This window comes from Gavia stellata, chromosome 26 (genome assembly GCF_030936135.1).
Source record: "Gavia stellata isolate bGavSte3 chromosome 26, bGavSte3.hap2, whole genome shotgun sequence".
NCBI classification, from domain to species: domain Eukaryota; kingdom Metazoa; phylum Chordata; class Aves; order Gaviiformes; family Gaviidae; genus Gavia; species Gavia stellata.
In genome coordinates this window covers 5,175,475-5,202,885 of record NC_082619.1, presented here as the reverse complement: position 1 = coordinate 5,202,885, position 27,411 = coordinate 5,175,475, and the positions used below count along the sequence as shown (strand labels likewise).

Genomic DNA, 27,411 nt, shown 5'->3' with positions numbered 1-27,411 from the left:
GGGAAGCAGAGTGGCGGGGTCTCCTTTGCGGAGGTCTTCTCTAGCCTAGGGCGGCCGTCGGGCACTGCCCGCTCCAGGTAGGGCGGAGCTGGGCGAGAAGCAGCTGGAGAGCCCAGCTCCTGGGGGACCTCGGGGAGGTGAGCAGTCTCCCCCATCTCTGACCCAGAGGATGCTCCAGCCCTAAACCCCCGGCTCTAGGAGTTATCACCACGCGAGAGCGCTCCCTTGGAAATCCCAGGCTAGTTTCTCTGTCGCCTCTTCACCCACCCTGCCTCTCCCGCTCCCGACCACGGGCGCTTTCAGGCACAGCCGGGGGATGAAGTCAGGGCTTCACCTGAGGACGCGCACGGACGGAAGAAGAGACAGACAGGGAAGAAGGTTACCACCACAACACAACCAGGGAGGAGAAAGGAGGAGGAGGAGGGAGGAAGGAAGCATACCGGGAACGGGCTCACCTTTCTTGCGCTTGAGCTTGCGTTTGCGTTGCTTGTTGACGAAGCAGGCGGCGAGTGTGCTGAAGAGGATGGCAGCAGCCAGGAAGCAGATGGTGGCAACGATGCCAGCCAGCACTGGGCGGGCTAGACCCTCGTCCGTCAGGTCAGGCTGAGGGAATACGTCTGGGGGAAAAACACAACAATTAGGTGTTATGCACACACCCCTGCCTGCTGCCTTCCCCGGGGACCTACCACAGCGTGAAGGCAACCGGTACCAGCAATGATAATCTCTAAGTAACGTCCCTGCTTCCAACCCAGCCCACCCAGGGAGAGCAGTCGGCACTGCTGCAGGCCACCGCCACGGGATTCAGCGACCTCGCACCAGATAAACCTTTTTGCCTTAGCTGATGGACAGCCAAGGAAGAAGCCTCCACGCCACACAAATACATTTATGCACAAGCGCGCACAACTGCGCCAACCCTGCAGCTATCCCCCGGCCGAACCACCAGCAGACCTCAGCTGCGGCCATTTGCAGATGCAAACCCTGCACACACCAGCGCTCCTGCCGTGCGCTCGCACGCAGGGTCAGCGCGCATCCACCTGCCGGGAGCACCGGCTTTCAGCCTGGGAGGGCAGCTGCCCGGGGCCGGGGCGCATGCACGCACACACAGCAGGCACTGCCAAACCCCGTCAGAAAAATTGTGGGAGAGGAGCAAGGGCAGGCAAGCAGGCAGCCTGCAGCAGGCAGGCTCTCTGCACCGCTCCGGCACCACTTGGGGGCAGAGAGAGACCGCTGCATTCCTGCGCGCAGCAGAGCTGGGTGGCTCCTCGGTTTTTCTATGAAAGCCATAAAAGCAGGGTTCGCCGCATCCCCATCTCCTCCTGCTGCCCTTGCCTTCCCCATCGCAATCGCCTACCCTCGGAGCATCCTCCGAGCTGGACCGGGGTGCAGGGTACATGCACGAGCTGCGGCATGCTGCAGTCTCCTGTTGCAAAGCTTTTTTCCCCCCTTGGACTCTGCACTGCAGTGCTACATTTCCCTCTCTGCACCTTTCATTCCCATTTCTAGGCTGCACAGCACTTGGTCGGAGCTTTGTTCTCTGGGCAACCCGCAGAGCCAAGATGTGCTGCCACTCTGCACAAGCAGATGCCCGACAACGCTACGCTCCGCAGGAAGGACTAAATGGGGCAGTTTGTCCTCGCCCGCTCCAAGTGCTGCCAGTCCGTTTGCATCAGGAGGCGGCACGGGGCCAGCAGCGTGCGCAGGACACTGATCCTAACCGTGCGCCCACCAGCCCAGCTCACAGCCCAAGCGTCTCAGGCAAAAGCACAAAACCAGCCATTGCTGTCGTAAGCAGGTACTGATGCAGGACCTTAGCGCAAGCTCGGGTACCTGCAGAAGCAGACACGCTCCCACAGCTGGGGGTAGAAGAAGGAGCCACCCCTTACCTGTACTGGACACGCCAGCAACGTTGCTGGGTTCGCTGATGAGATCCTGCATGACCGCCAGGACCCGGAACTCGTACCAGGTGTCCTGAAACACCAAGCACATCTGTCAGGTCCCCCACCGCAGCCTCCAACCTTGCCCAGCTCCTTGATGACCCCGGCACGGGGACCAAGCCACCCCAAAAGCTCCCCCAGAGCTGCAGCAGACAGTGCAACACCAGAGGTATGGTGTGGGCAGCCCCTGCTTACCTGGGACAAGTCCTTGGCAAAAAACTCGTTCTCAGTCCCCGGGATGCCATCGTCCAAGATCTCCCACCTCTCCGCAATGCGGAACTCCATGATGTAGCGGTCGATGGGGAAGCTGTGGTTAGCAGGAGGAAGCCACGACAAGAGGACGCCTTGCTGTGTCCGGTTGGCTGTTAGGCACCTCGGTGGGGTAACCAACACCAGAGGCTCTGGAGTTGTTACAGGGAATGCTGGAGATGGAGCAGATGGGACAGGGATACCTTTGAGATGGGAAGCGCAGAGGATGCTTTCCCGTGCCTACCCCATTGGCGGCCGATGGACCGCCGCGGCAGTGGCAGTTCCCACCTTCCATGAGTTTAGGGCATGTCTCAGGCGTGAGCTCTCTTATCTCAGAGATACAAGAGTGGCTTTCCAAAAAGCCGGGGACTAACAATGCAGTGACTCCAAGAAAAGGGGCACAGTGTTAGAAAACCTCCTGCTTCCTCCCACCACTGCCTGAGACAGCCCCAAGGCAGGTACCAGTGCGAGGCCCTTTGCGATAGCTCCCGCTCTGAGCTGCACGCAAGTGATTTTGTGCTCTATTAATACCTCCTGACCCCCGCTGAACTTAAGGAAGATCTGAAAGATGACTGGTACAGTACAGCTCTCCCACGCTGTCTCTTAGGACATCCAGCAAAGTCTACAAGCTTCATCCAGGACCCTCCACAAACTATCATCTACGTGGCTGGAAACTACTGCTGCTGATCACCACCTCCGTCCTCAGCAGATAGCACACATGGACCAAGGCAAAGGGCCACTTGTCCCCACGGACCTCCCGAATCCCTTCCCTCTCCTCCCCTTGGGCCCACGGAGGACCTACCTAGAGTGTTCACAGTGACCACCTCACTGAAGGAGCTGGTGCCCAGCTTGTTTTGAGCCAAGACACTGAACTGGTACGCAGTCTCCGGTTCCAAGGTATCCACCAGTAACCAACTGGAACCAGCTGGCACAGGGAGAGATAGCCAGTCGTGGGGGCCAAACTGGGCTCTTTTCATCCTGCCGAGAGAGAAGGGAGATCCTCAGGGAAGGTGCTTTGACAGGGAGCACGAAGAGGCAGCATTAATTTCTCGAGCGAAAATGGAGCTTTCCTGAGCGATGGTTTGGTTTGACAGCAGCGATGTGTATGGACATGGGGCAGCCACTCGCCACCCAAGAGCTGGCTTGGGGACGGCGCTCACGGGGACTGCCAGGCACGGGGCACCACCCTGTTGTGCCACACCAGCATCCCCCGGCTCATATGGACACTGTCACCAGCCCTCTCCTCTGCCGTGCACCACCTGCACCCTCTGAGCAGGGTCAGGGACAAGAGTGGGGCTGTTGGCACTGCTTTGAGGTTACCTCCATCAGATTCCCATGGGCAAAAGTGGAAGCTGGCGCATTTTTACTCCAGTGAGTGCTGCAAAGGGGACTGCTGGAGCAGGAGATGGTCCCTGTTCCCATTTATGCCTCGAAAGCTCCCGAGCCAGAGCCAAGTTTTTCCTCAGCTGTAGCCCTGTACATGCAATCCCACAAGAGACATTTAACTGAAGCACCATTTTTGCCATATTTGCACAAGTCGGGGGCTGCCAGCACAGCCCAGGGCATAACTCGGGGTTTGGCAGTGCAGCAGATGCACTCGCGGGGACTGCAGGACACAGCCTTTCTGCTGGGGTCTAATTAACAAACCCAGGGCAAAAAAAGCTCCCAGAGCCGCCCCAGTGCGACCCCAGCACGCAGGAGCGGGCAGCCACCTCCACAAGCCATAACCCCGCCAGGAAGCACCACGGTGAAAGCGCCCCATGTCCCGAAGCAGCGTCGCCACGCTGCAACGATATTGCAAGCATCGGTGCTCATGTCAGAGGGATGCTCTAGGGAGTCCCAGCCCTCGGCTGCAGGTTTCGGTGGTGTCTGCACAGGATTTGGGAAGGATTACTGCAGACGGTCTATTCTGTAGCCACCGGCATACAGCCAGGTAAATCCACCGAGTAGGTAGTAAAAGATGGAGCAAAGACAAATAGTGCTGCTGTAAAGGGAGCAAAAGGTGAGGCAGGAGAAGCAGCAGCAAGCTATGGAAACAAGCAGGTCGGCAGAGAGCCATGCACGTGCAGCGTGCCTCCACCAAACCGAGTGGCTGCGGGCAGGAAAGCCTCTGTCCCACCACAGCTCCAGCTGGGACTACAGCTCCCAGGATCCCCCGTCGCCGCAGCAGAGGCATGGAGGGCAGCGAAGCAGCCCATCACCCCGAGTGGGTTTCCCTGCAGCATTTAACCCCACGATCTTCACATCCCTTCTTCCCAGCGCTGCTGCAGGCAGGCACGCAACGGCAAGGGGCTGAGCGTGGGGAGAGCGGAGGGTAAATGCAGCACTAATTGCCCCCGGGGACGCCGTATGCAGGCGGGATGCTGCGGTGGCCCTGGCCGTCCCTGGGGAGCAGGGTTTGCATTTCCAGCATCAACAACCGCAGAAGCGGGAGGAGAGCACAAACTCCACAGGAGGCAAAGCCATGTTTTGCTTGAGCATCCCATAGCCCCAGCAAGGAGGAAAAGGCATGGATGGCCAGCTCTGCGGACGGCACTAGATGACCCAGCACAGTCCCAGATCCCTCGTCCCAGGGACCGGCACAGCCCCTGGAGCTCACACCCTACAATCAGGGCAAGACGGGTCTCTGCCTCCCTGTCCCAGGTCCCCACTGCACCCTGTAAATTCCCTAAGGCAAGCTTGGCGAAAACACCCTCCCCTGCTGCCGGCTGCTCTCCCCGGTGTGGGTCTGGAAGAGCCCCGAGGAGGCAGGAACCCGCAGCAGGTTGCGGAGCAAGAGCAGCAGCAGCTGCCGCCTCCCTCCAAGGTGAGCTGTGTCTCCAGAGCGGAGAGGTTTAACCACGCCTTCCCAAGGACGTTTTCATCAGAGCAAGGTCTGCACCGCTCCGCTCGCTCCCTCATTTTTCCCCTCTGCTCGCTCTATTCCTTCTTCTTTCCATCTCCCGACAGGCTGTCCAGCCCCACCCTGCGAGCGTCCAGCCTCGGGCTGGGGCAGAGCAGAAATCATTACAGGCAGCATCCACCCTATCTCCAACTCTATCAGCAGTCTCCATCAGGGCAAATTAAGGCAAGGAAGGAAAGAGAGAGTGAGGAGGAAGGCTGAAGAGTGCCAGCTCCAGAACTGGGAAGAGAAGGCGCCATCCTCTCCACGTTTCCAAGGATGGTTCTTCAGAAGAAGACAAGAACAAATGCAGAGCCCAAAGAAAACCCCAACCTCACTGCAGCTACGCTTCGCCCTCCCCTGCCCTGGGCAAAAGCCGGCAGGGCTGAGCCCAGCCCCACTGCAGAAAGGCAGGATGCACCCACTGGCTTTGGGAACCGGGTAGCGCAGGCTGGCACAGGAACGATGGGAGCAAAGCCCCATGAGGCTCAGACCTGTCCAGCATCTCACAGCAGCTGGTTGTGAACTCAGCCGGGATTTAACCACCTCCAGGGAGCCGCAGAGCAAGGAGAAATCATTTCTGCTTAGTCACAGCTCTTCCAGGACACACTCTATAAAGGTTGCATTTCCATCCTCTCCCTGGCTGTTAAGCTTCATAAACAGTTTATCTTGAAATTAGATGCCAGAGGCAAAGTTACATGAATGCAAAGCGTCTCCCTCGCACCATAAGCGGAACAAAACCTGCTGGGGCAGACGGAGGTACTGGCTAGCACAGAAGGGAGAGGAAACACGGGACCTACGTGATCCCACCACCACCCAGCTCTCCAAGGCACCAAACGGGAGCTCAGCCCCGCAATGCCCACGGGCACCGAGCCGGGCACGCTGCCCTCACCACCCTCCTCCCGCCCAGCTGCTCGAAGCTCAGGTCGGCTAGGAAGGAAAAGAAGCAGAGAGCAAAGCATGCCAGGATGACTCACAGAGGGCCGTACCAAACTGAGAAAGTCTGCTCATATCCACCGTCGTAGCCGGGCTCCCAGGAGACATTGGCTGAGGTCATGGCGACCACAACATGCACGCTGGTCGGGGCGTGAGGGCTTGTGCCTGCGGAGAGAGAGGGAAGGGTTGAAGACCACGCGCTGGCTGGCAAAGGCAAGGGGGGTGGAAGGGGTCTGCTCCCAGCTGTGGTTGAAGGGGACTCCTCTCGCACCCAGCAAATTTCTGCTAGAAATAGCAGCAGGACAGCTGTGTCCACAGGCAGCCAAAATAACAGAGCAGAAAAAGGCAGCGCCACTGGCAAGTAAGATTTAAAGGAGACACTGCTCTTCACGGGACGCACCCCCATCTCCTGCCCTGCCGACACGCTGCCTGGGCGACCCGACCCAGGGACCCGCCACCGGCCGTCCCCGAGGACCTGTCCCCCGCCCTGCCCGTACCTACGACGGTAAGGTGGGTGCTGGCAGTAATGCTTGCGACAACGTTGGTGGCGACGCACTCCCACTCGCCGTGGTCGTCCTTGCCGAGGGAGCGGATCTGCAGGGTGCCGCCGGGCAGTATGTTGTGCTTGCTCCTGCTGGGCTTCCCTACCTTGGGCAAGGAGCGGGGGGGAGCCGGGCAAAGAGAGAAAAAATACGACTCAGAAGCAGGTTGAGGGGCAGGGTGACGCGGCAGCGGGGTCACTAAGCTACCTGCACGGCCCAGGGGACACCGCCAGGCACCGGCAAGGGATCTGGTCTCTCCGGTCGCGGCAAGGCAGCCGGTTCCCCCATTTTCGAGAGGACCTGGCGGGGCAACGCGAGAGGCATGTGTCAGGGAGGCTGATGCTCAGCGCTCACGCACAAGCGGAAAACCCCACGGCACTTGCATGGACACCGAGCCCTGTGCCAGGGCTCAACCTCCAGCATCCAAAGCTGAAACCGCTGCGAGGAAGGTGCACCGGCCGCCCCCCCGGCAAACACCCGCCCCGGCCGGGGCAGGCACCACCTGCCCCGGGAGATGCCCAAACTGCCCCTCAGCCAGCGGCAGAGGAGAGGCAGGACCCTTCATGTCAGAGGTTTGGGCAGCAAGGGCCCCACAGGGATGCGGGAGGATGGCGTGCGTGGATGTGCCCGGGAGCTCTCAAGCCGAGCGGAAAGATGGATCTTGTAACAACTCATGTCTACACCCACATTGTCCTGAGTCCTCTTCAGCTGTTCTTCACGCAGGGGTCTCTGCCGATCGACACCGGGACCCACGGCTCGATGCCATGCAGGATGAGCAGAGGAGCGGACGGGCACATGGGGTTACCAGTGCCAAACCCAAGGCTTCAGGAGTCCTTCAAGAGACTGGTCAGCGCTGGTGGGCTGACAGGGAGCGAGGGAGCTTGCTTCTGCCACTGGGAAACTGAGCCCAGCCCAAGCCAGCCCCGACTGGAGTCAGGGGGGATAAGCCTAGAGTCATGACATGAGGAGGACCGCCAGAAGGCACAAGAGGGGTTGAAAAGAAATCAAAATAAGAATGGTAAGGGCAGGGAAAGAAAAAATAAGATGGAGAAAAAGACTCAACGGCCAACAAGTTTTAGGTAGGTCACTTGCAATCTGTGCAAGTCATGGTCCGCCTCGTCCTGATAAAAGGAACTCAAAGAGATTCAGCATCTCCCATCGCAAGGACTGAGGATGGCGCCCACTGGGTGACACAGGGACCCCTCTCCCTCTCAGCAGCCCTAAGAAGGGGACAGGAGGCTTGGAGAGAAGATCCTGACAGGGCAACAAAGAGCCCAGGAGGTCCCCTGCACGGTGGCTTTCCTACGGGAGCAGTGAAGGTGGGAAGCGAAGGGAAGGCTGGAGGAGGACTGGAAAGCCCTGGTTGCTTCCAGGCTGTGCCACCATGCCAGATCCTATCCTGCTCTACAGAAAGGGACATCCCGAAATCCTTATGTCCCGTCCATCATTAAACCAGCTTCTTCCCAGAGTCTTCGAAGTCACGGGGCAGCAAAGCAGCCGCTGACCGGTCCAGCCCCTTGCCAAAACACAGCCAAGAGACTCCCGGACACTCTCCGGTGGCACATCCTCTCCCGCTGCAGGAGGTCCACACCACGAGAACGGCATCACCGGGGCTGCCATGTCCTGCTGGTGACCACCTCACAGGCTGGCAAGGAGGAGGGTGTCCTGCGGGCAGCACCGGCGAGGAAGAGGAGTGGGGCCGGGGCGGGGGCAGCGCTCAGCTTTGCAGATGCTGCCGTGACGGTTTCACGGGATTAAGTACTCGGTGGCCACAAGCCGGGCTTCCCCCACCCACCTGCGGGACGGGACGGCAGTGGCTCAGCCCAAAGCGAAGCAGCTGTACCTGCAGTTTGTTCTTACCGGGACAGAGTGTGGCTTCTCTGTCTGCAATATTCACCAAAAGCCAAAGGCACTGCAGATTTGTCTGGCAGGCCGGGTACCTTTCTCCAGGCGATGATGGGAAAGGGGTCTCCGGCAGCAGCACAAGGAATCAACAGCTCCCTCCCTGCCTCCTGTCTGTACTCCCAGCCTGGTAGCACCGTGAAATAGGGGGGGTCCTGCAGCCAAGGGAAAAGGCAAGGAGCATCAACCCGCGCCAACTCCCACCACGTGCGAGTGGCTCCCCACCACCAGCCCTTTTCCAAAACAAATGAATCACTGGTTTGGGTAAGGTTGAGGCATTGCAAGGAAAGCTGCGACAGAGAGCATGTGCTAAGGAAGCTCTATGGTACACCAAATTATACACCCCAAGGGAAGTTTTCTCCAAAGAGCCACTGCACGAGGGCATCTTGTTTAAGTTTTAAGGAGGTAAACAGGAAAAAAACCCACCCACATTGCATCAGACATTAACCTGATTCCACTGACTCTGCAGCCGTCTTAGCAGATGTGTGTGTCTATGATACACACAGCGTTATCATGTGAATCTCAGCGAGACACCATGAATCACCGCCGCTCACAAGCACGGGGACTTTTTGTTCAGGGCAGGAAGAGGCAGTAGTTCCCACCCCAGCCGCGCCAAGAACCGCATCGGGAGCCCAGCGCGCCTCGGGCTCTGCATGCGGCAAGAGCACGCGGAGCATCTCTAGAGCTCAAATCATCCATTTATTAAAATCCTCCGTGAACCCAAGCCAGGTCAGCGGGGCTAAGTGTTTTGCTGGCAAAAAGGCCAACCCCAGGGACATGTTTCCTCAAACTACCCTGGTCCAGCACTACCAAAGCCTTATACTCATCATACACGGGCTGTGGCCCAGCCTGTGCCGCCGGTCCGGTGGGGTATTTCCAGCTGCGCCAGGCAGGGTGCACTCAGGGATTGCCTGTCCTGGTGGGAAGCACACCTCCGACCGCAGCACAGACGCACCTTCACGCTCAAGCCTCTGCTGTTCCCCTTCCAGGATGCTTGCGAGGGCCCGCGTTTGCCTTTCTCAGCACAGGTAAGAGACGAGGCTCAGAGCAAGAGGCAATAGGTTTTTGCTAAGCCACATCATGTAGGTGGAAGAGCGGACAAGTTTGGGGGCACAGAGCCCTTCTTCAGGTCACTTCGTAAAGAAGCGCTCAGAAAAGCAATGTAAAACCTCAATTTCTGCACAGAATTAACCACCAAATAAGCAGCATGGAAAAAACCCCACTTCATCCTCCCCTGCAGCGCTGGGCTGAACAGGAAGGCAGAACGAGTGACATGCACGTTGCAAAATCCATGTTAAAAAAGCCTAACTACAGTGTAAGATGCCTCCACAAAGCCCCCACACGTTCACAGCACCTGGCCTGGGACTCCAGCACCCCGCACAGCCCCGGGAGCTCTTCTCGGCATGGCACCAGCCCAGGGGAGGACACAACCCATGGCACGACACAACCCATGGCACAAACCTGCCCGCTGCAGAGCAAGGATTTTAGCAGGCAAGTTACCTTCAGTACCAGTCGGGCAGGGGGAGACTGGCCCATCGTACCCAGGGCATTATAAGGCACACAGGTGTAAGTGCCGAGAGCATCTTCGGTTGCCTCCTCTATCCGGATCGACCCGTCTTCCAGCAGGTTCCAGCCAGAATACTGCAGCGGAAGGAAAGAAGGAGCTGATTTATCCTACACCCACCACAGCTTATTATTTTCTCGTCAGCCAAGCCCCCCACCTAAGCCCAGGGCGGCTGTCACGTCCCCGGGAGATGCCCAATTCAATTCCCAGCATCCAAGCCATCTCCTCAACTGCAGAGAGAGGAAACGTGGGCAAGATCAGCCCATCCAAACGCAGCCCTCCCAGCAAGGGTTGCCCTGCTCTGTATGCACCCGACAACACAGCAGTTTATCTTGCCGCTGCTCTCCTCCATACACACAGCCAGGCGTCTTCAAGTTGCCCAAAAGATTTAACACCAGAATCTATCACACCCTAAGTAAAACTCATCCTGGTGGCACCAAGGAGCCAACTCCACCCAAGGGGCTGAGGGCATCAAGGGCCAGGAACCCACAGCAGCAACAGGTTTAAATGGAATTAAAACTTTGGATCGTTAATATTTTAGCAAAAAATTTAAAATACTGAGCGTTTTCTTTAAATATTTAATGGCTAATATCCCTGCTCAGACTATCAAACCGTGATTATAGGAAGACAAAGACTTGTTAAAAGGGTCTTTTAATCATCAGTTGCCATTGGAAAAAAAAAACAGGGCCATCAGGAGGTGACTTTAGAGGGCAGCAGGCACTAGGTCTGGGAGACGCAGACAGCGTGTCTACGGGCGCCCTGGGCTCCACGCAAGAACCCGAATTAACTCTGCCCGCAGCTGATAAGGAAAAGCAGCGTCATCCCACCCATGGGGCTGCTTCTCTCCTGACAGCCGGCTGGACCCACAGGGTGCCCGGTGATGCTCACTGGCATTTGCAGAGGACACGAGGGTCCGAACCGAACCTCTCCGTGCCCCCACGCGTCCCTCCCCGGGGGCTTCGTTACCTTCTCGATTCGTAGGGGACGTCCGTCTTTGTTCCACTTGACCAGAGTGACCGGGGGCTCTGCCTCGACCGGGCAGCGGATGTATCCATGTATCCCGATGGGAACATAGATGACGGGGGGCATGTTCACCACACGGGCAGGATCTGGGAGAGCAGCACCACCACGTTAGCATAGGGAAGGAGCCCATCTCTCCCCCACCCCCTGGTTTCAGAGCATCTACACGGCTTTCATAATTAATTCCAAACCCAAACACCACCTCGGCTCCCACAGGCTGTTATCTCCAGGTTTGCTACTGACAAATCCGCTGTAATACCTGGCATTTCTGGGAGGTTTTACTCATGCCCAGGGTGTTCCTACCTGGGGCTCATTAAAAGCTGCAGTTAAGAAGAAGCATTAAATACACCTGCTCTCACATCCACACCGACTTGTGTCCTGCTGAAGCCCAAGCCACCCCATCACGCTCAGCCTGCGGGACACGTGCATGGGGCAGCGCACCCCCAGCAAGCCACCCACCTGCCCTGCAGCCTGGTTTTGCACACCAGCAACGAAAACTATTTCAACTCCCGAGCCTTAACACACACCAACGGCAGCAACCGAGATGGGAGAAGCGATCCGTGGCCAGGCTGCCGTGAGCCCTTTACCTCCTATCTGTTTGTACTCGCAGCCCATGCCTCATAGAGGCTGGGTCGCGTCGAGCATCAGCCACCTCCACCCTTTCCAATGGGATGCAAAAGCCTAAAATACATACCTAACCCCCCCACGCTGCACCACCCACGCAGCGAGGCGTCTCGCAATCCTCCAGTCTAGAATGTGTCATTAACAGTGCTTCTAAGAGCTTTTTAATTAAGTGCGAGTGGGTTGGAGAGAATCTAGACTTTCTTTAATAAGAAGCTTTTTTAAAAAAAAAAGTTACTTTTAATAAGAAGAGCGAGTATTTCTACAATCTCGTCTAGACACCGGCAGCGCGAGGTTACGCGAAAATCCTGACAGGGCTTACGCTGCATTAAGGGATGAATACGGTTTTTTGGGGTGCAGCATCCCTGCGCTGCTGATGCAAAAACGGAAAGCTGGGGGCAAAGGTAAGGTGTTTAGGAGGAAGGGATGGAGGATGTGGGGTGCCCTCTCCTTATTGCTTTCCTGGGGCAAAAGCTACCAAGTTTGGGAGCTCTGCTCCCTCCCTGCCGAAACACATAACCCAACTGCCCCCCGAAACCACGCACCCCCGGCAATGGCACCGTAACCCAGATTGCCAAGCGCTGCATATGGAGCAGGCTTTACCCCCCCTCTGCTTGACTCCACCTCTTAGGAAATGTAATCAAGGGCTTCAGTGGCGTGGGAGAGCGTAATGGGATCGAGCCTTTCACTACTAGGTCACTGGCTGGGGGCCAGCCCGGCTCACTAATGACCCAGAGCCATGTCCCCATCCGACAGCAGCTTCAGTGGGTGGGAAGCCTCCCTCCCAAGGCATCAGCCCCGGTACAGATGAGGTTTGCTCCGGAGGAAAGGGGTTTGCAGCACAAAAAGCCAAGCACACCTCCTCACGCCGAAGCCTCGCAGGGCTGTCTGAAGAGCAGATAGTCCAAACGCTGGTTTTCCTGCCATTAGAGCTATTTTTAACAGCTATCAGCCTTGACGAGTGGTCCTGGATTAGCAGCAGGGCAGATTTAATGGCCTGAGGCTGCGCGCTTTCCCGAGAGCTGCCCAGCCGGGCACATCCTAGCCCCTAATCACGCCTCTGCCTGGGCACGGCACCAGTGACACCGTCCCCCTGCCCCTTCGTCCGTCCCCATAGGGAAACGATTGGACCTACCAGCCCTTCTCATAGCGGCTCCTCACTGGCACGGGCTTTCCCCCTAACCAGCGCTGGGTCTACAAGCAGCAGCTCTAAGGCAGCCTTCAAAACCCAAGTCGCGAGCCCACTTTGCTCAAGCCTGTCTTTCATTATAAAATAAAAGCACTACAGTCTTTTACAGCAGAGCAATATTGCAATTGCGAGCGGCAGCAATTGAGGCCATTACTGTCGAATGCCACAGGACGCCGGTGGCACACTACCCATTACCACCCGGGGAGCCCGGGAGAACAAGCGTGGGAAGCAACGCTCCTACTACAGCCCCTTCTCCTCCCGCTTGTTTAGATCAGTTACTGCCTGAAAAATATGACACGCAAAGCTACCGAACTCACAGAAAAACCATGCCGCTGGAACAAGCCCCCATAATAAATACCAAAAAAATACAAGCAGGTAGTTGAGACTGAGAGCCGTGATCCGGTGTTTCCCTGCCCAACATGATGCAGCCGATGAGGACAGCGTGCCAGCAGCAGCGGTGGGAAGATGCCCACCTAGCCAGAAACCACTTGTATCAAAGGTGGACACCAGTCCCAGCTGAGCAGTGCTGCCCAGGACGCTCAGGCTATTTGCTTTCTTGTTGCCCACATCCTACAAGCACACGTGAGATACTCCCAGCCTTTTGCCGAGGAGGACTGCGTGCCCACCCAAACGCTGCTGTCGCAACGACCCGAGCCTCCCAGTATCCCTGTGGGTCATACTGGGATGACAGAGCCTCCGGAGCTGCGTCAGAGCCAGATATAATGAATCCCAGCCCCATCCCTCAGGATCAGGCCCCGCTGCCCGCACTCACACTGCACCGTCAGGTAGGCAGAGGCTGATGGAGAGCGGCCGAGGCTGTTGCTGGGGATACAGGTGTATTTTCCAGCATCCTCTGGCTTGACACGGAAAATGATCAGTGTCCCGTCGATCAGGATCCGCACCCTCAACTTCAGGTCACTGTGAGAGAAGAGGGGAGGAGGATCGCGGGGAGACTCGGCGGCAATGCCCACCCCGTCAGTGGCCCCAGCACGATTTGGGAGCAGGAGGAGGACACATCGCGCCGCTGGCTGCAAACTCACTTCTTGAAGTAGACGTTCTCCTCCTCCCAGTACCACAGGTACGTGAGGTTCCCGGGGTACGCCTCGGCCTGGCAGGTGAAGAGCGCATCCTGGGAGATGTTGACCGTGATGTTCTCCGGAGGGGAAACAATGAAGGGAGGTCCTGGATGGGGGAGAGAAAAGTGTCACCCCCCTACCAGTACAGGTGTCCCCACAAAGGTTGCTCAGGCTCAGCTCCATCGCAGCATCGTTGACTGGGAGCTGCCGGAGGGCTCCGGGGCAGAGCTGGCCCCGATCCCCCGGGATCACGGGGCACACAGGCTGACCTTGAGGAGGACGGTGGCCTTGTTATTCCCAACCCTTTCCCCTAATCTCTGCAGCTTTGGGGAGAGGACCCCACGCCCGTGGCACGTGGCTCTGCTTCTCCCAGGGCACACGAGCTCACGCTCCCCTTCATCCCAAGCACGTTTCCAGGATTGCATCACCCACAGGAAAAATCCAGGGGGAAAACAGCAAACTGCCGGGAGCCAGCAGCGAGCATCCACAGATAGCTGCCACGGCAAAAGCGGAGCAGAGGACACCCCGCGCTCCTCTCTCTGCTGGTAGCTGTTGACCTAATTAAAGATTTATTTAATAGAAGAGGGAGCGAGGAGCAGGAGGCCTGCCATGCATCACCGCTATCTGACGAGGCGCTTTGTGACAGCCTCAATCTTTTCCCCGCTTCCCGAACAAAACCGAGCCGCCATCGGGGCCTGGCTGTTCGTCGGCACGGCCGCTTCGACATGGTTACCGCGGTGCCCCAATTAAATGGATTTCTCCATCCTACAAACAGGAATCGGAGCCACAGGGCAGCCTGCACAACACCGAGCCTGCGCGGCCGGCGGGTCGCTTCGGGGCAGCACCACAGCCCTGTGGTCCCTGGAGTTCCCCCCATGGAGCCCCCCCGGGGATGCCAGCGGCCAAGGACAAGCTGGAGGGGCTCCGGGTGGAAGATCTCACCTTGAACGAGCAGGCGCGTGGTGTGCACAGCCTCCCCCTGGATGCTGTACGCCCGGCAGGTGTAGGGACCCCTGTCCTCACGGCTGATGGAGAGCACCGTCAGGCTCCCGTCGCTCACCTGGGGACGACAAGGGAAGACCCTGGAGCATGGGCAGGGACCCCCGGGGGGCAGAATGCGCCCCAACCCTGGCTCAGCACCCTCCCTCCCTCCCCGTTTCCCACGGCAGAGAGCTGCCGGCGTTTTTAGGGCCAGATGAGAAACGGGTTTCCCCGCTCTGCAAGACTTCGGATATTAATAAACCAACACACGCATATCTGCTCGACGCCAAGGGGAAGGAAAAAAGAAAAAAAAAAACCCTCACAACATATTCATCTCCCGCAGAAGTTACTGGCAGGCGGCAGACTCCAAACCGCTCCTGCCAAGCACCCCAGCACTATCAGCGCTTCACAAGGAGCAGGACTCCTCGCCGGAGCATCCCCTGCTCCCGAGGGACCAGCTCCACTGCTGGGGTGGGGTACGAGGGGGAGACCCCAGCTCGGCCGTCGTCCTCCCTGCGGGGCCACCTCGCAGCTGCAAGAGGATCGGCTGAATCCCTCCCCTGGGACACAGCTGACAAAGGACGGGGAAGGGACCATCACCTCTGGGGTAGCAGCTCCCCGTGCACAGGGAGCCGTGCTCCCAGCCAGGCTCCCCCCCCAGCCTCATTCTGCCTCATCCTTCTATTTCAATTAGTAACAAATGATTCCTAATTACTCTCATTAGTGCCTGCGCTGATTCCAATGCCTGATTTACCAATTACAGCTTGGGGGGGAATCTCTTCCCCGGGAGCCTCCAGGATGCAAAAAGGGTCCTGGGAGGCAGGCAAAGCCCTCCCTGCCCAAACCCCCCCTGCCCCAGCCCCACAGCACCCATCCCTGCCTGGGGACACCGCGTCCCCAAGCTCCGGTTCCCACCCCATCTCCGGGCCCCAACACAGTAACCGGCCCCCAGGACGAGAGTCCCCAGGGAGCAGCAGGCAATGGGGCTGCCCTAGACACCTGGGGGGTCTCTAGCCTGCACCCAAGGGCAGGTCGCCTTAGGGGCTGCTGCTCAGCAGAGATGGGTGGGGGGAAATGGGCGTCTCAGCAAGAAGTGCTGAGAAAGCATGCCCGGCTCCAGGCATGACAGAGCTGCCGCCACCGTGGTCCCATTAATACCATCCCCGCCAGCACGGCACCCCGGAGCCCCCGCAGCAGCCCCCGCCACCCACCTACCTGGTACTTGGCATTGGCACCCAAAAGGACTCCCTCTTTCAGCCAGGTGACGATGGGCTTGGGGTTCCCAAACGCCATGCAGGTCAAGGTGACGCTGCTGCCTTCCTTTGCCTCTACATACTGCGGCGGCGTCTCCGTGAAGGTGGGGGGAGCTGCGGGGCAGGGGAGACCGCCGTGACCCCCCTGTCTCACCCGTGGCCACTGTGGGTCTGGGGAGGGGGGGGCATGGGGACAGAGGGGAGGCTGCCGCCTGCAAACAGGGGACATGCCGCACATCCCCGCAGCGGGGCTGGGATCACCCCAAAGGCAAACGGGGCTGCAAGGATGGGGACAACAGCGGCTGTCACAGGGGCTGTCCCCAGGGACACCCGCCAAGGGCATCCCCTCCCCGCCACATGGCACCCCAGCCCCGTCCCCTCTCCTCCCCACCAGCTCCAGGGCACAGCACCACGTCCCCCCCGGTTGCACATTAACTTGCTATTGTCAAAACACGGGAAAACACCGCAGTGCAGATCGAAAGGCTCCTTCCTGATTAAAGAGGCTGGCAGGATTACAGCCCGCCCCTAATTACCAGCGGTTGTTAAAGCCCACTTTCGAGGAAGACAGGTTGGCAATTTAATCTGCTCAGGGAAAAAAAGAATTATATTTTGTTTCTCCCCAAATTACTTTTATTTTCCCCTAAGAAAATTAAGCATTGTAATGTGCTGGGGGAAAGCCACAGCCTTCCCCCTGAAAACAATTCCTTGGGCTATGAGGATTACAGTTATTTTGTTATTAAGCCCCTGCGTGCCCCGTGGTGCATAAAACCCAAAAAGCACCCCATTTTGCAAAGGGGCTCGAGCCCGGGGTGGGGGGCACAGGGCATCTGGGGCACCGATGGCCACTTCCAGCCTCCTGGGCCGGCGGTTTGCAGGATCTGTGCACGTGGTGGAGGTGAAGAAGGCACCATCCTCCTCCTCTTCTCACCCTCCTTCCCAAGCCCTCCGAGCTCTGTGCAGGCAGGAGGAGGGCAAGCGGGGGGAAAGGAGGCAGCAGCAAGGCAGGGCAGCGGGCAGGGACAGGGCTGGTGTGCTGCACGGTCCCCATTTGCAAAGCTCCGGCTCACTAATTGGGCTCAATTAGGTGGCTCTGCTCCCTGCCGCAGCCCAGCCATCCCCCCGCGAAAGGTTAAATTAATTGCTCAAGGTCAGGCAAGACCAGCGAGGAGCTGCCGGTGCCCACACCTCCTCTCCAGCCGCCCCACTGCAGCAGGAGAGGCACAGCCCTGCTGCTGGGCTAAAAATAAAGACCTCTCCTGATGTGGAGACCGACAATTTGGTAACTAGTTTAATATGCAGCCTTAATAAAATGAAACAGTAATTTGAGTAAATCTGAATTTCAAGAAAACAAAGATTTGATTTTCTGATCTGTTTGTTAAGAGGAGATTCGTTCCCAGCCCCGCTTCTTGATGTCTCTCCTTTAAAAAACCTCTGCATAATTAAACTGTGGAATCCCTAATAAAAGTTTGTCCCTTTTTAAGTCACGCCCTGGCTGGAGCAGCCAGCCTGGATGGCTTCAGGCTCGCTTGTCTGCAAGGCGCAGCTACCATCAAGGTCCAGCGCCCATCAGAAATCAAAGGGAAACCTGCCTCGGCACCACCCGCAGCCGTGCCGCCATGCCGCAGCCCCCCGCCCGCCCCGTGCCCGGCTCACCGTTGACCGTGAGGTGGACCCAGCTGCCGTTGTGGAAGGTGTCGTACTGCTGGTCCAGCATGAGCACTTTGCACTCGTACCAGCCCTGGTCCTCGGAGCGGACCTGCTCAATGCGCAGGGAGGCTTTGTCGTGCAGGCTGGCCCGGCCTGCGGGGAGAGCACAGCCGTCGGCTCGGCGGCCCCCAGCCCCGCGCGATGGACCCCCAGCACCGGAGCAGCCCCCCCGGAGCATCGCTGCAGGGGACACCCCAGCCCGGTGCAGGCACCGAGCGGCTGCAGCAGCTTGTGGGGTCGGGCAGCACCCCACCGTCCCCGGTTTTGGGGCTGGTTGAACCTCACGGCAAAGCGCTGCTAGGGCCGGTGTTACCGGCTGCAGCGTGTCTGGGGAGGGCAGAGCAAGCTGCCACGGCCAGGCAAGCTGCCTCGAGCGGCGTCTGCCCACAGCGACGCCGGCCTTCTGCTCCCAGCCGGGGGCTGGCGGCGGCACAGGCGACAAGCAGGCGCTCCCCACAGCCTTTCCCCGGCCTCCCAAAAAGCAGAGTGGCCCTCGGCTGACCCCGTGCACAGATCAGGGAAACTGGACCAGCAGCAAAGCAGCTCAAACCTCCGCCCCGGCACAGCGGCCACAGGGCTCTGGCATTCCTCCTGCATGAGCTGAGTTTGGCAGGGCTCAGCCCAGGCTCAGGTGCTGGCATCCTCCCCGCCACAGCACTTCCCAGCGGAGCAATTTGGGTGGAGGAAGCCCTGCAGAGCCTGGAAGCAGGGTAAGACTCAGGGAAGGTCCCCTGGACAGTGGTCCCCAGGGAACAGCATATTAAAATGGGTCTGCCCCACCACGCCACCACACTCGGGGCTGGTCCCCAGTTCAGAGACCCCACCAGAAGCTACCGGCCACGTGGGGCTGGTTGCACGTTGGCAAGTGGCCACATGGGCTCCACGGCTCCAACCTGTCACCTCCACCCGGCACGCGGCCCCAGCTCCAGCTCCGCTGTCCCCCCAGCATCCCCCCCCAGGCTCACAGCTGCTCTGGGGCGCAGCGGCAGCAGCAGCAGCCGCTGCCACCACGCGTCACCCTGGGTTTCTCTGCCTCGCTTGCTCCCGTCCCACGCAGCCCAGCTGGCTTCCTAGCACTGCTGCTTAATTAAAACCAACTGGGTGGAAAGCGAGCAATGAGAGGCAGAGCCCGCACGGTTTCCGACAGAGGAGCAGATGCAGCGGAGCCGTGCATCCCGGGCTGCACCATGGCCAGGACCCGGCACATCCCCCTCGTACCCCCGCGCCCCCCCAGACTCACCAGCATACTCCGGGTCCACATGGGGAGGGTAAAACCCAAACTTGATGAAGATGGGGATGGGGACGCCAAACTTGAACCACTCCACGACATAGGGAGGGGGCTGCCCCGTGAGCGGGTGGATCACGTCGCATGGCAGGATCACGCTCTCGCCAGCGCGAGCGGTCACGAACTCGGGCTCCTCCCTCGAGCCAAGGGCACCTGCGAGGGGGCGAAGGAAGAAACTGTGGCTGATCCCGCTGCCGCACCCCAGCATCGGTGTTAGCCAGAGGACCGGCACCCCCGGGAGAGCCACAGCGGAGACGATGCCTGTCCCCAACCCCCTGGCTCCACCAAGGGCAGCCTCTGGGTCTCCCCTGCCCCAAAACCAAGGGGGGTTCCCCAAGCCCCTCCACCCAGCTCCAGGGCCACCCCGAGCCACCGCAGGACTCAGGACAGTGACCATCAGCACCTGCTGCTCCAGGATGGCTTCCGCCCTCCCTGCCAGGGCAAGGGTCGTGCCCAGTGACCCCACGGGGGTTTTGGGGACCCCCTGCTCTGGGCACGCGGAGCATGCCCAGCGATGCTTCCCACCCAGCAGCACCGTCACAGACTGCCCCGCATCCCCACAGCAGGGAAAAGGCTGCTTTTGCAGCCCCGCTTGTGCCCCCGCATCCTCCGGTGAGCAGGACCAAGCGTGCAGGGACCACCAACCCGCAGCTCCGGCACGCCCGGGGATTTGGCTTTCCCACAGGAGCCATCCCAGGGCGGGCCGAGCCTCGGGAGCAGTGATGCTCCAGCCAAGCCCGCCTGTCCTCGCGTGTCCCCAAGAGCCCCAGGCCTGAAACCCGGCTGCGACTTGCGCATCAAGTCTGGCACCCTGCTCCTGCTCCTCCTGCCTGGCCCCGGCCGGGGTAATTAAACAGGGCTTTGGTCTCAGCCTCAAACGAAGGCACTGCTCCACCCGGGCTGTGCCTCCCCGCTCAGCTGCAGCCTGTCGTCATCCTGCTCACGCCATCAGCAGCCAAGCTGCATCCTCAGCACGGCGTTCAGAACGGGAGAGGGAAACCCAGGGCCGGGGGGAGCCAAGAAGGGGTCCCCAAAACTGCAGGCACAGGGTTCAACCCCACGTCTCCCTTCCCACCAAGGAAGGGCCCCCCTTTTCCTGGCACACACAGCCGCTGCCTGCTCCAGGGGGGATGCTCGGGGAAGCACGTTCCCACTCCTCCGCGCTGCTCCTCGGGGCCGCCGGTGATTGGCGGCGAGTGACATCACCGCTTCCCCGCCGCGGGAGCCGAGCATCACCGGCTATTTTTGGCTCTGGCACAAGCGCGTACCGGCGAGAGGCCCGCGCTGTGCCACCCCACGGGCTCACCGGCCGAGTGCCCCCACGGGAAGGGGAGCGGGCAAAGCCGGCTCTGCCGGCAGCCCCAGCCAAAACCCCCTCCCCGCTGCAAGGTGCAATGCTGCAGAGGAGCACAGCCCCACGGCCAACCGGGCATCCCTGGTCCCCGCAGCACCGGCAAGGCAGGCGCCGGGGCTGGATGGCAGCTGTTTAACGGGGAAGGCTGGCTGGTGGCAGCAGGGAGGGCGATGCTGGGGTGCAAAGCTGTGAACCATCTGCAAGGAGCAGATGCTGCATTGCACACCCAGTGCAGTCACCCAGCCCTGCTACGGGGGTCCCGCACGGCCACGTACCCGCCTGGACCCCATCCGGGCTGGGGGAACGCTGTGCACACGCATGCAATGTGCACGCACACGTGCGCACCCCGCTCCTGCCCCTGACTTTGCACCACCCTGACGACACTCTCGCACCTCTCCGTGCCTCGTTATCACTGCATCGCCGATGAGCTCAAGCGTTCGCACCCTGACAGCGGGGATGGCATCAGCCCTCCCCTGCCACCCCGGCAAAAAGCTGCGAGGACCCATCCTGACCCCGCTGTGCCCACCCCGGGTGCTGGGCTGCGGGGCTGGGAACCCCCCTCCCTGCCCAGGGCCCCCCTGCGCCGATCAGGGACAGCAGCAGTCACGTGCTGCTCAAGAGCATCCAAGGACACGCGCTTCCCCGAGCAAGCGGGTCCCCAGCACCTCGCCGCCTTCAAAGGGACAGTCCTGCTTTTCACCGGCGGCAGGGGATGGAGGGGGCAGCGCCCCAGCCCCTCCCCGAGCCCCCCGCCTGCCCCAGCCCACCAGCTCCTTGGGTACCAAGGTGGGGTCTTGGTTTTCATCTCAACGCCAAACGGAGCCTGGGATGCTGATGCCTGCCCAGCTGGAGAAGCATGCCAGCCAAGAGGCCGCCCAGACGCCCTGGGGATGGCCACCGGGGAGCCACACTCGCAGCCCTACACCGGGATCCCCTGACTGGCTGCCCAGCAAACCAGTGGGTGACATCCCCAGGGAAGGGACGAGCCAGCCGCTCCGCCCGGACCCACGCCTGGCCAGGGCTGCCCGGGCGTAGGAAAATAGGTCAGCCCTGGCAGCTCGCAGCGCCGGTGTCTGATCACAAGGCCGGTGGGGAATCGCACGCACGGCTGAGCATTGCCTCCCCACGCGCTCGGCCGACTGGCAGCCACGGCGGCTAACCGGCCCCTGGCTCTCCCCAGCTGCCACCCGCCCCGCCACCGGCCCCCGTGCCCTCCCGTCCCCACTTCTGGAGCCATGGGGAAAGCAGTGGGGAGATGTTTTACAGACCCCCACCTTGGCTCTCCCCAACTTCCCAACCCGCTAACCCTGCGCTCCCAGCCCTGACCAGGTCTTCCTTCCAAGTCCCGGCTTCTGAAGGCACACGAGCAATGGAGACCGCAGCTCTCAATTCGAAGAAGTGTTTCTCACCCCCACATTTGTGGGGAAACGCTTGAAAACAACCCGCAGACGCCAGCAGAAACAGAGTGCAAACAGACGAGGTATTTTTAAACTCGCTTGATTTTCCCAGCCAAGTTCAGAGGGGTTTCAAGGCTTAACCTGCAGTTTGGAAATAGGGTCAACATCAGGGAGCCACAGCGGGAACGTGAACCCCAATTCCCCCCTCAATGCAGGAGCTCGCATGAAGCTGGGGGATGCCTCGTAAAGAAAAACAAGTAATCAACAGGCTTCGTCATCCAAGCAGATCCAGGAAAAATAAAAGCACGCCGTGTGCCAGGAGGCAAGAATACAAGATGCGGAGGTGGAGTTGAACAGCATCCCAAAGGGAGAGGAGGGAATGCTGCCGCCGCGGAGAGACGGTGCCACCATGGGGCTCCCCAGGATGGCGATGCCGAGGCTGGGAAGACCCTCGCCCGGCTCTGGGCATCCAATTACTCCCATCCTGAGAGCAGAGATGTAAGGCGACACAGGCCTCTGTGAAGCTGGGGTACCCAGCATCTCAGGGGCACTCGCCGAAGCAGGACCCTCCCTACAGATGCTTCGTGAGAAGGATGCAGCCACGGCAGAGCCGGTTTCCAAATGAAATAACGCCCGGGAAGGCTGCCCTGCCCTGCAGACACCCCTGCCCCAGGGTCAGAGAGGGGATCCCGTCCTGACCCACCATCACCTTGCAGCCTGCTAACAGGCACGGAGGTGCCGCTATCTCCTTGCAATGCCCCCCCTCCCTGATCCCAGGCACTCGTCCTCACCCCTGTCCCCCCGTGGGGATGGCTGAGGGAGCAGGCGTGCGGCCCCGAGCCCGTGGACCTCTCCTCCCTGCCGAGCGGAGACGAGATCTGCTCTGACACATCCCACTCACATCGGTAGAGGCGGGATATGGCGGGGATCTCTGAGGACAAGGCCACCGGTGTGGCATATGAAGTCTGGCAGGGAAGGAGAGCAGCAACCGCAGCCCGGGGCGGGGGGGATGGGGACCACCCACCGCAGGGACCCAGGCTGCCGAGCCAGTGCACGGGATCGGGGGGAGAGCTGCCTGACCCCCGTCTCCCCAACAGCTCACTGGGGGCTGCACCCCCCCTGCAAGCTAAGTCCCCCCCCACCCACCCGGGGGTACCCACAGCCCCCCGAGAGCATCTGCCTGTCTCCTGGTGGGGGGCAGCCCCAGGGGCCAGGAGCACAGCCCTCGCCTCCTCCCCCAGCTGGAAAGCAGCATCTGGGCTTTCAGCGCAATTCCTGCCTTTTAAACCCGATTTTCCAGATGGATGGAGGACGGCGCGCAGGTCAAGTGACATGCCTCAAGGTCACGCGGGGCCGGCGGAGGAACAGGATTAGCTGCGAGGGGTGGCTCGGCACCCCGTTCACGGCAAGATGGTGACTTTGAACCCCATCCCCAGGGACAAGGGGTGTCCTGCAGGACCACCAACACCATCCCCACATAGGCAGGCAGCTGCCCTGGCACCCCCAGGGGAGCATGCATGCCCGGGGTGCTGCCCCACAGCAGCCCCCCACCCGCCACAGTGGGTCCCCACTCCTCAGGATGACACAGGTGGGACGGTGCCCAGCTGCGTGGCAGCTCAGCAAGCACGTGTGTTAGTGCAGATAAGTGCTTAGATGGAGCATGCAAGAAAACGACTTCCCCACGGTCACCCCAGTGTCCCCACTCCCACCTCGGGGTCCCCGGCATCCCCTCCCTCTAAACGCCACCAGCCCGGCGTAGAGCATCCCCATGTACCGCACAGCAGCCGCCTCATGGGAGCCATCATCTCCCAGCAACGACCAGCAGCTACCTGCACACTGCCCGCGAACTCCCTCCCCATGCCGTGGGGCCGAGCGAGCAGCTGTGGCGGGAGGCTGGAGCCAAAAGCGCTCCCAGGGGAGACCTCCTGCACCCAGAGAGCGCAGCCAGGGTGCTGTGCCCGCCAACCCAGCGCATCATCCAGACCCACATCGCACCGGTACCCATGGGCAGGCTGCCCGCATCACCCTCCCCACTGAGCAGCGCATACCACCCCGATGCCTGCACAGCCCTCCGACTAGTAACTGGGATGCAGGCAGCGCTCCGAGCTGCCCGCCAGCAGCTCCTGAATCACGCTGTTCCTGGCTCAGGCAGCCCTCCCACCAACGCCAGCCTCTCCATCATGAAGCAGGAGGAAGGGAGTTGTTTTTCCAAAGGCCAGCTGGTCGCTCACGGCCCCCAGCTCGGGAGATGCCTACCGCAGGGGAAGGGAGAGGGAAGGACTCCTCCACCAGCACGGCACGGAGCTGGACCCGCTGCTCGCCCATCTGCAGGGCTTCTCTTCCAGCCTGAAGCCACGACCTCCAAGACGGAGGACTGGTGGTGCATGGGAGCTAACCCATCCTGCCGCAGCTCCGGAGAGGAACTTGCAGGGTCCACCCATCACCAACGAAACTGCATCTTCCAAGTTGAAAGGCAACCGAGTCGGGAAAACATCACCACAAAAACCCTCCGGAAAGCCAAGTCAACAACGGAGACGCGCACATCCCCCTCTGCCCCACACGCTCCCATCCAACAGGTCCAGAGGAGCAGAAATCCTCCAGGGAAGGATGGAAATGGGAGCTGGGCCAACCCCCTTGGCCGATCCCAGTGCCAAACCATCCCCTTGCCAGAGAGTGGGGCCAAAGCCGCATGTGCCAAAGCCGGCGGTTGCCGGTCCAAACCCCTCCACGGCTGAAGAGGCACCAGCCCTCGCGTGCGACAGCTCTGTGCCAGGAGCGAGCAGGGGATGCAGCGCCGGCACCGACACGGCAAGCCGCTCCGACCGGCCAAGGTCAGCGCAGCGAGCGTCACCTGCCGCGGTGTCGAGGGGGGGACCTCTTTGACGGGAGCCCTCACCCAGGGCTGGCGAAGTCGAATCATCCCTCCATAAACCGCGCCTGCCAGATCCGCAAGCATCCCCGCTCGCCGCGCAGCACCGCGTCACGCTCGTGGGAGAGGAAGGAAAAGCCCCTCGGCGTCACGGCACCGCCGGGATTGCCAGGAGGCCGGATCCCTCCTCCGACACCCACTCCCAGCGTGGTCACGTCCGGGCTCTCCTCCCCCATGCCGTAAGAGAGGATAACGCACCCTCCTTCCCTCTCTGAGCCGATTAACGCCTGGAAAGCCCTGGGAGAGCTGGGCCAGGCAAGAGGGCTGCCCGGTGCCAGCACCGCCGCATCTCAGCCTGGCTCTGCGAGGAGGAGGCAGCATGGGGAGGAAGGCCACGGCCAGGGGAAAAGCTGCGGCAAGGGCACCGGCGCATGGCGAGCCCCAGCCCTGCTCCGAAGCCCTGTCCCCAGGTGATGTGGGGTGACAGCCCCCCGTGAGGAGGGGACGGCGCTGGGGCCAAGGGACTGTAGCAGCCGGGGTGAGTCCCGCGGGCTCCCGTCCCCACGCAGCCCTCCTGCGGGGGCCGCGCCGGCCCGCAGCACCCCCCCACGCATTACTCACAGCACGCTCATTCATCACGTACGCGCCGCTCCGTACGCGCAGCACCCACGCACCCGGGGTCCCCGGCACCCACCCACCCAGGCACCAGTTTGGGAGCCCCATCCAAGTGGCTCCAGGGTATTCCCAAGTTCCCAGGTGCTGAAGTCCCCGCTCCGCTCCTCTCCCAGGCAGAGGATCCCTCTACAAACCGCTGCTGCAAACCACTGCCGTGCCACGCCGCAGGATGCATTTCAGGCAGGCAGCGGCCGGCCGCAGCTCAGCAGCAAGAGGGGCCCTGTTCCCCCAAAAGGCTGGCCCCATCCTGACCCCCCCACCTCCAAGGAGCCGGCTGCCAGGCAGGGATGCCAAGGGAGCCTGGCAGGTCGCAGATGTGACCCCCGCGCGCTCGAGGAGCGCGGTGATGCGGCGGGGGCTGTGGTGCCCCGGCACGTGCCGAGGTGCCCCCTCCCAACCCACCCGCCGAGGCGGTGTTGCCCCGCGCTGCGGGGAGCGGCGGTGGCTGCCAGCCAGGCTTCGCCTTCGCTCGCTGCCGGCAGCCACCGCATCCCCACGGGCAGGGCTCGGTGACACCCCGGGCGCAGCTCCCGGGTCCCATCCTGGGTAGGGACCACCGGGGTGCAGGGACCACCCTGCGCCCGGCGAGGTACCGGTAGTGGGGATGGGAGATGGTGCCGCACCAGCGGCAGGCAGCTCCCCTTCTACCTGCGGGGAGGGAGGGGGCTGAAGAAAAGGAAGGCAGAGCAGGAAAATCAGGGATATTCCCGGCTGCTGTCTCCCTCCTGACCTTGGACAACCCTGTGCCTCAGTTTACCCCGGCGCAGCAGCCAGCCTGCAGTGGGGGGGCAGGGAAGGAGGGCAGCCTCCCTCGGGCAGGGGGGAGCAAAGTCACCCCCAAACCCGCAGCCGGGAGCACACGGGCGCTGCGGGGGAAGGCACCGCATCCCTTTGGCGTTTCTCCTTGCCCAGCCGGGCTACCCTTGCAGGGAAGGGCAACTGCCGCCTGCTGCTCCCCCCGGCTGGGGAATCAACGCGGGGGGGGCCGACAAACGCTCGCCCCCCTCCTGCCTGTGCTCCGGCCCCGGCCGGGGGCCACCGCCCGCCTCTCCCCCCGCAAGGACTCGCACCCGGGGGCCTTCTCCCAAAGGGGACTGCCAAGCCCCCGAGCGCTGGGGGGGGGGCCGGCGGAGCGCCGGGGTCTGCTACCGGCTCCTGCCTCCTCAACTTCCCGAGTCGCAGCCGCTGCCCTCCGGGAGGTCACTGCAAAAAAAAAAAAAACCCGCTGCGCGCCTGCGGATGATGCGCCGTTGCCCCCAGCTCCCCCCCGGCAGCGGGGAATGAAGGAATAAAGAACCAGCCAGCGCCCCGCCGCAGCACCGGCGCCCGGGGAGGCGGGCAGCGCTCAGCCCCCCGCACGGGCGCCGGAGGGGACGCAAACCCCCCCCCGGGAGCCGCAGCGCGCCGCACCCCCGGGCCCCGCAAACCCCCCGCCCGGGGCGAGCTCCCCGGGGCGCGCGCATCCCCGCCCCGCCGCCGGTACGCGGAGGGAAAGGGGGGGGGGGGGGGGGTGCGGAGGCGGCCCCGCCGCCGCCCCGGAGAGCCCGGCGGCCCCCCCCCGCCCTGCCCCGGGGCATCCCGGAGGAGGACGGCCCGCAGCCCCACTCACCTTGGACGGGCAGCCCGCGGGCGCCGAGCACACTTGCTACCAAAGCGGCCACATACCAAATCATAGTACTACCGGCCCCCGGTGCGCAGCATCTTCCGCCCGCCGGGCGGCCCGGCCGGGGCGGGGCAGGGCTGGCCGGGCCGGGGCAGGGCTCCCCGGGCCGCCGCGGGGCTGGCCGGGCCGGAGGGGCGGCTCAGGGCCGGCCGCCGGCCGCCGCCGCTGCGCCCATGCCCGCGCCCATGCCGCCGCCGCGCCGCACCTGCCCTCCGCCGCACGGCGCGGGGCGCAGCCTAGCCTGCGCCCTTTAGCGGCTCGGTGCCGCCCCCGCCCGCCGCCCATTGGCCGCGCCCCGGCGGAGTGGGCGGTG

At 61.6% G+C, this 27,411-nt stretch overlaps 1 protein-coding gene across 1 annotated transcript in view; it reads right to left on the bottom strand.

Annotated features, from left to right (window-relative positions):
- The window catches only part of IGSF9B (immunoglobulin superfamily member 9B), a 40,174-nt gene extending 13,066 nt beyond the window's left edge, over nt 1–27,108 (bottom strand). Inside the window, exons 1-16 of the mRNA XM_059829635.1 lie at nt 27,045–27,108; nt 19,096–19,293; nt 17,802–17,948; nt 16,111–16,262; nt 14,857–14,974; nt 13,879–14,020; nt 13,611–13,756; nt 10,975–11,117; nt 9,945–10,085; nt 8,483–8,599; nt 6,498–6,648; nt 6,054–6,165; nt 2,986–3,161; nt 2,130–2,356; nt 1,884–1,968; nt 456–617 (exon numbers count right to left, since the gene is read on the bottom strand). Coding sequence (XP_059685618.1) covers nt 456–617; nt 1,884–1,968; nt 2,130–2,356; nt 2,986–3,161; nt 6,054–6,165; nt 6,498–6,648; nt 8,483–8,599; nt 9,945–10,085; nt 10,975–11,117; nt 13,611–13,756; nt 13,879–14,020; nt 14,857–14,974; nt 16,111–16,262; nt 17,802–17,948; nt 19,096–19,293; nt 27,045–27,108 — 2,281 coding nt within the window. The remainder of the gene's footprint in view (nt 1–455; nt 618–1,883; nt 1,969–2,129; nt 2,357–2,985; nt 3,162–6,053; nt 6,166–6,497; nt 6,649–8,482; nt 8,600–9,944; nt 10,086–10,974; nt 11,118–13,610; nt 13,757–13,878; nt 14,021–14,856; nt 14,975–16,110; nt 16,263–17,801; nt 17,949–19,095; nt 19,294–27,044) is intronic.
- Nucleotides 27,109–27,411: the final 303 nt, after the last annotated feature.